General features: G+C 49.4%; 1 protein-coding gene across 1 annotated transcript in view; it reads right to left on the bottom strand.

The window, feature by feature from the left end:
- Positions 1 to 967: 967 nt before the first annotated feature.
- The window catches only part of HADHA (hydroxyacyl-CoA dehydrogenase trifunctional multienzyme complex subunit alpha), a 42463-nt gene continuing 36726 nt past the window's right edge, over positions 968 to 6704 (bottom strand). The window contains exons 15-20 of the mRNA XM_052647755.1: positions 4899 to 5039; positions 4183 to 4251; positions 3211 to 3406; positions 2402 to 2516; positions 1580 to 1725; positions 968 to 1492 (exon numbers count right to left, since the gene is read on the bottom strand). Of these exons, the coding sequence (XP_052503715.1) occupies positions 1347 to 1492; positions 1580 to 1725; positions 2402 to 2516; positions 3211 to 3406; positions 4183 to 4251; positions 4899 to 5039 (813 nt within the window). The 3' untranslated portion in view covers positions 968 to 1346. The remainder of the gene's footprint in view (positions 1493 to 1579; positions 1726 to 2401; positions 2517 to 3210; positions 3407 to 4182; positions 4252 to 4898; positions 5040 to 6704) is intronic.

Raw genomic sequence — 6704 nt, 5'->3', positions numbered from 1 at the left:
GGATCGGTGACATCTCCAAGGCAGGATGGTGCAGCATAATGGGACCTGAATTATGATTCTGTACATTCAGTGGATCCTTCTGCCAGACCCAGAGAGGGGCTCCAGAGCTGTTTACCTGAACTGGGCACTGTTTCTGCCAGAATACAAGTGCAGGAACTTACTCCACCAGAGGGCGGGCAAGAGTGGAGGTGTCAGTCAAGTGCAGGCGGTGGTAGGCATTTGGGCATTGCCTACCCTCTGTGCTCTGGGGCAGCTGAGGTGTGCAGGATGCACTGACCAGGAAAGCGTTACCTCCTCTGCCTAGCACAGAGGATGAGAGGGTTGGATAGCATCACCGATTCAAAGGACATGAACTTGGGCAAACTCCGGGAGACAGGGACAGGGAGGCCTGGCATGCTACAGTCTGTGCGGTCACAGAGTCGAACACGACTTAGCAACTGAACAACTGCCTAACACCAATGTTCCATAAACATTCTGAGCACGCACAAGAATGAATTATACCAAGAAAGGAATTGGGTAAAACTGTCCACTGAGGATATACAGTTTGGGAAAAGGAGTCTCTCTCACACGCTGGCCCTCCATACCTCTCCTACTGCTTGGTTTAGCCAGGACTCTTCCCCGCTGTAAGCAGAAGCCCAGCCAAAGCCTTTACATGTGCGTGCATGCATACTAAGTCACTTCAGTTGTGTCCCAACTCTGCGACCCTATGGATTGTAGCCCACTAGGCTCCTCTGTTCCTGAGGATTCTCCAGGCAAGAATACTGGAGTGAGTTGCTGTGCCCTCCCTCCAGGAGATCTTCCAGACCCAGGGATCGAAGGCCGTTCTCCATCACCGCGATTTCTCTCTTAAGGTGCTGGTTCAAGCTCCCAACACATTCCTACCCCAGAGTATAGGGCTTTATTCCAGCTTACTCTTCTGTTACACCAGAAGGGCAACAGCAGAAAAGAAGGCAATGGGCAGTCAGACTGACGAAAAGTTTGATTTTTTATTGTTAAGTATTTGGCTGAGTGCAAACTTGTCCTCACCACCACTGGCCACCAGTGACCACCACTGGCCTCTCGGGAGGAGCAGGCAACAAGGATGGCTCCAGAAACACTGCCAGCCTAGGCCTCAGTTGGTGCATACAGAGGGTTCCACCTTCCAACAGAAGTACAAACTACATCACAGCCAGACCTAGCTGGGAGGGAGAGATGTCCTAGCTAAAGGCACTTTGATCAAGGCACATACCCAGTGCCAGAGTTTGTCTTCCTTCTGGTCACTCTGATAAATCTAGATGCCACTCTGTTGAGAAACAGTGCTGCCATGGTTGGTGTTAGTGGGCGAGTGGGCAGGGGACAGGGCCTGCTCATTGGTAGAACTTCTTGTTAGGGTTGTTGGCATGGTCCACAAGCAGCTGACACGGGGTGAACTGTTTTCCATAGGCAGCCTCATACTTCCGGAGCCGGTCCACTATTTTCTGTGCCCCGTACAGATCCACAAAGTGGAAGGGCCCTGAATGCAGAAAGAGGGTTTTGTTGAAGGAGAAGCGAAACAAGCTCTGGGGTGAAGTAAGCTACCTTTTTGACTTGCAAGACTGACCTCCAAGACACGGGGGGAAGCCAAGCCCAAAGACCGCACCGATGTCTCCCTCTGTGGGCGTGGCCAAGACCCCTTCCTGCAGGCACAGGATGGCTTCGTTCACAAACCTGGTCACTAGGCGGTACTGGATGTCTTCGTCTGAGGAGCTGCCAACAAGGAGAGACATTCAGGGAGAGGAAGAGTCAAGGGGAGTATGTAGGGGCCCTGGCACAGAATGAGAGTGAGGGCTGGTGCTACTGGAGCTCAGGTGCTAGTTGCTCAGTCATGTCTAACTCTTTGTGACCCCATGGACTGCTGGGCTCCTCTGTCCGTGGGATTCGCCAGGCAAGAATACTGGAGCAGATTGCCATTTCCTTCTCTGCTGGCACTTGGGGCCAGCCCTAATGAACTTCTGCCTCTAGAGAAGGAGCCGCCCTTGGAAATTGACAGTGGAGAGCTGCCTGCCCTGATTAACTGGAAACGAGCACCAAGAACAGGCCCTGCAGGGCAGACAGTGTGTCCTGGTATCAGCAGGTACTGACTATAGGGGACGGTGAACGGTGTGCAGGTTGAGCAAGCCCAGGAGAACTTTCTAGTTGCTTTCTGGCACCCTCAGAGGGACGGCTTATCCAGATGTCTTCCCACGGCTTGGCTGCAGTCCTTACCCTGATGTGTGGTAGAAAATGAGGTGGAATGTGGAAAGGCAGAAAGTGTTAAGAATCAGGAATGTTTTCTCTGATCACCTATGGTGATCATAAAAAAAAAAGGACTGCGGAGGGTCCGAGAAGCTTTGGGCTGGTGAGAAACACACTTCCACACTGACAGCCCCTCAACTGAACTTACACGTCAGGCTGAGAAGGCATCTTCAGACTTGCCAAAATACTGTCCATGTCAGAATTCAAATTCTTATTCTTCACACCCTCCTGGTAGATGTAAAAGCCCTTCCCAGACTTGCGACCTAAAAGCAGCAAGAAAAGGGACAGTTATGATTTCTCAGAGCTCAGCACTGAGAATTCTCTTCTCTGCTAGTCTACCAGAAAGCCCTAGCCTCTCTTCCACACTCCTGAATTTGTAGATCTAGCCTACTCCAGAAATTAGTATTTGTCAGAAGAGCTGGCAGAGAAGGAAAAAAGAACTTATGTTTCTCGGAGCTTGGAAATCTGGGTACCTGGGTGGGAAAGGCTGTGTAGGCGAGTGTTAATCTCCACACCTGCAGTACCAGGCCCTCGGACATCCAGGTCCTAGTGTTGATTTTGTTGCTACTTTACCAAGAGAGAAAGCCACCTCTCCGGTGGGCCTCAGTTACATACTCAGAGGTGTACTTTCTCCACACAGGTGGTCAGAGAACATGGAAAGCCTGGGGGCAGGGCTCCTGCAGTACCATGGGTGTAGTAGAGGCTGTGGGTGGGATGAAATGCCTGTCAATCTTGCATTGCGTGGGCAATGGCAGAGCCTCAGGAGGCCAGAGTTCCACCTTTTGTCCATAATCTACTGGCCCAGCCTAAGAAGAGGCTGTCATGAAATCATTTTTAAATTCCCTATGACAGTGAGCTCTGTTGAGAAAATATACTCTTCCACCTGGCCCTCTGTAGCTCTTGGGTTGCAGGGACCATTACTCATGGTGCTAGTTCCGTTTCTCTGAGGCTACTCACCCAGGAAGCCCTTGGATATCATCTGCTGCAGCATTTCCAGGCTTCCACCTGCAAACCGCTCCCCAAACTCTTTGCCAAGATTTTCTGCCACGTGTTTTGCGACATCCACACCAACTTCATCCACCAGTGTAGCGGCACCCACAGGGAAGCCGAAGCTCGTGGTCAGGGAGTCCAGCTTCTTAGGGCCAACTCCTTCCTGGATGGGCAGCAAACCCAGGGCCTCAGGGAAGGCTGTCCCAGACTCCCCTAAGGGCACCCCGTGCTGCTCCCAGAATCAGCCTGGTGTTGCGCCCACGTCTCTTTTGGGCGCTGCCAGGTCAGACCCAGGACTGGGACTGATACACACAGGGAAACACAAAGAGGCTGGAGCGCCCCAGGAGAGTGTGAGCCTTTCCTAACCTATGGCATTCAAAGGAAGTCTAGACGTGAACAAGTTATTCATTTCTTTCTTGTTTGCAATCCTGAATCTCAAAAATACCAAGATTCCATGCCAGATGTGGTAAGGTTCCCTACCCTGAGGGAAGAGACATCACCGAGGAGCAGGGCTGCAGTGGCCTGTGATCCTTGAGTCTAATGGGAGCCTGGCGAGTGTGGCCACGCCCTTTCTGCCACTGACCAACCTCGACGGCTACCAGAAGGGTCTGTGTGTGGCAGAAGCAGGTACAGCACCAATCAGACCAAAACGGGTCCTGTTCTGGATGAGGATGCAGAAACAGCACATAGAGCATGTCGGGAGGGCTCGGGGTGACTGAAGCAGGGAGGACACTAGGGGAGCAGAGCTAAAATTCTGCCCATTTTCGCCCATGATGTCCCAACAGTGGGTGGAATGGAAGGGCAGCAAAAGGCCTTCCTGGAGAAGAGCCAGGAGTTAGTGTATTAGAAGGAAGTCTGCTCTTCATCTTGATATTACCAGTCTGGAAAACTAGTTTCAGGAGTGGAAGATGCCTCCAACATTCTGAGAGAGATACCAACCTGGAGAATTCTGATGACTTCAGACATCATGGGTGTGAGACACCTGGTGGTATAGAAGCCAGGTCCATCCTGCAAAGCGAGAGAACACGAGCTCATGCGCCCCTCGGTTGAGGGCACTGCCTGAGTCGGAAAGGGGCCTCCCTTCCCCAGGAACCATTTCAAAATTCAAGGTGACTTATAATCTCAGTCAGAATCCTTAATATTGAACTGCACAAGCCAGAGCCGGGGGCAGCCTGGTTTGATTCCAAGAGGACAGGAGATAGTCTCACATCACCTGCAAGGTCTGGAATTGTTGGGAGAACCCGCCGTGTCCCAGACCCCAACTCAGCAGTAGTCGCACCACCGTCCGTACTGTAGATGACCAAGGGGAAATCATATCAAAGAAAGAAAGAAAGTGAAGTCGCTCAGTCATTTCTGACTCTTTGTGACACCATGGACTGTAGCCTATCAGGCTCCTCGGTCCATGGAATTTTCCAGGCAAGAGTACTGGAGTGGGTTGCCATTTCCTTTTCCAGGGGATCTTCCTGACCCAGGGATCAGAACCTGGGTCTTCCGCATTGCAGACAGATGCTTTACCATCTGGGCCACCAGGGAAGCCCAGTCATATCAAAGGCTGATCTATCTGACCTGAAGAGTCACCAAGAAGCCTGGACATACATATAAGGAGTTTTCATGGCACTTTTCTGAATCTGCTGCTCTGATCCACAGCTCCTCACCTTAACCACAATGATGACCTTCCCTTGTCTGAGGCCGACATCTACAGCAGAGGCAGTTGTGTCCTTCGAAGTCTTCTCAGTTGTGATAATCTCCAGCAGCTGCATCTTGTCCACGGGAGAGAAGTAGTGCATGCCGATCACCTGGAAAGGGGGACAAAACACTGCCAGACTTAAGAACTCTTGAGAGGGGAAACTTATTAGGGTTCTTTTTTTTTTTTTGCTAGGAAAGCACTGCAGAGAAAGGCTGTTGTAGTAAGGGAATGCTGGCTTGATATGGTCAAATGGTTTGGTTTCATGGTTCTTTGATTAAGAGTCCAGTATGTTCATGGGCGAGCTACCCAAAATTCTCTTCCATCTGCTTCTAGGGCTTTTCACTGAGGGCAATGGATCTTATCCACAATTAATGCCAAACCCACAGCTAAAGGCCAAATTAGATTTATTGGGAAAGAATGAGTGAGGGTTCCAATTATATTAATGATGATGATGGTTTGGGTGAGGGGGTCCACTTTTTAACGGGTCGGGGGAGACAGGCCGAAGAATTACTTAATATGCTGGACTGTCAGAGATGCATCTAGATTTTGCACAGATGGGTCTCACCACCAGGATACTGTCTGCCCTTCCCATTCACAGATTTTGCACATACAGGTTCAGCCAAAATACAATCCAACTGGTTGAATCTGATTCAACCAACTGGTCTGAATCCTTGGATGTGAAACCTGAGGATACAGACTTGTATCTGTATCCTGTATCTGTACCTGTATCTGTATCCTATATCTGTATCTGTATCTGTATCCTGTATCTGTATCTGTATCTGTATTGTGACGGAATTCCCTGTGCTACACTATTTCCATAAGGGACTTGGGGCTCCAGAACGAATCCCCCAAGGACACAGAGGGATGACTGCCCTGGGTTTAAATAACATTTCTCAACACTCCAATTCCCTCAAGTGTCACTAAACCAGTGATTCTCAAAGTCAAGTACCCGGACCAGCAGCACTAGCATCGCCTGGCAATGTTAGAACTGCGAATTCTCAGGCCCTCCCCAGACCTACTGAATGAGGTACTCTAGGGGCAGGGCCCAGATCTGTGTTTAAGAACCCCTCCAGGTGATTCTGATACATGCTAAAACGTGACAACAGCCTCAATAATAACAATTAGGCAGTCTTCACAACTAAGTTGTGACAGAAGTCTATCCATTAATTCATAGATTTGCCCTTGTCCCCTGCTTTACCTATAACTAATATCTACCATTGACTGACTGCTTACTATCCACTGTTCATTAGTACATTTACCATTATTCTTTACATGTAATCCATTACAACACTGTGAACTAGTCTAATTATCTAGATGAGGAAGAAAGCTTAATCAGGAGGTTACTATTAGTAGCTCAGGGTCAGTTAGTAAACAGCAGGGTGGGACTCCATCAAGGTGGGCCTGTCTCCACAGCCTGCCCACGTCCCACTGTGTGACGCACAGGTCACTGAAACGTCACACCAACTTATCAATCCCAAAGTTACTTTTAACCTCTAAATTATTCTTCTACTTCCGTCTAAAATACTTTAAAAAATAGGACCTGATTCAGTCTATACTCCTGAGCAAAAGGAGTTCGCCTTTACTATGTGTAATTTATATACAATGAAATGCACAGACCTTAAAAGTGCTCAGTTTGATAAGTTCTGATAACAGTGTATCTACCCATGCAATCACTACCCCAGGCAAAACCTATTTACATCGCTCAAAAAAGTTGTGCCAAAACTTTTGTCCTAGACTTCTGGGACCTGCCCAGGTAGACTACTTCCCAGGTGGA

The sequence above is a fragment of the Budorcas taxicolor genome, chromosome 11, assembly GCF_023091745.1.
Source record: "Budorcas taxicolor isolate Tak-1 chromosome 11, Takin1.1, whole genome shotgun sequence".
Lineage (NCBI taxonomy): Eukaryota > Metazoa > Chordata > Mammalia > Artiodactyla > Bovidae > Budorcas > Budorcas taxicolor.
This window is presented reverse-complemented; position numbering and strand designations above follow the sequence as displayed.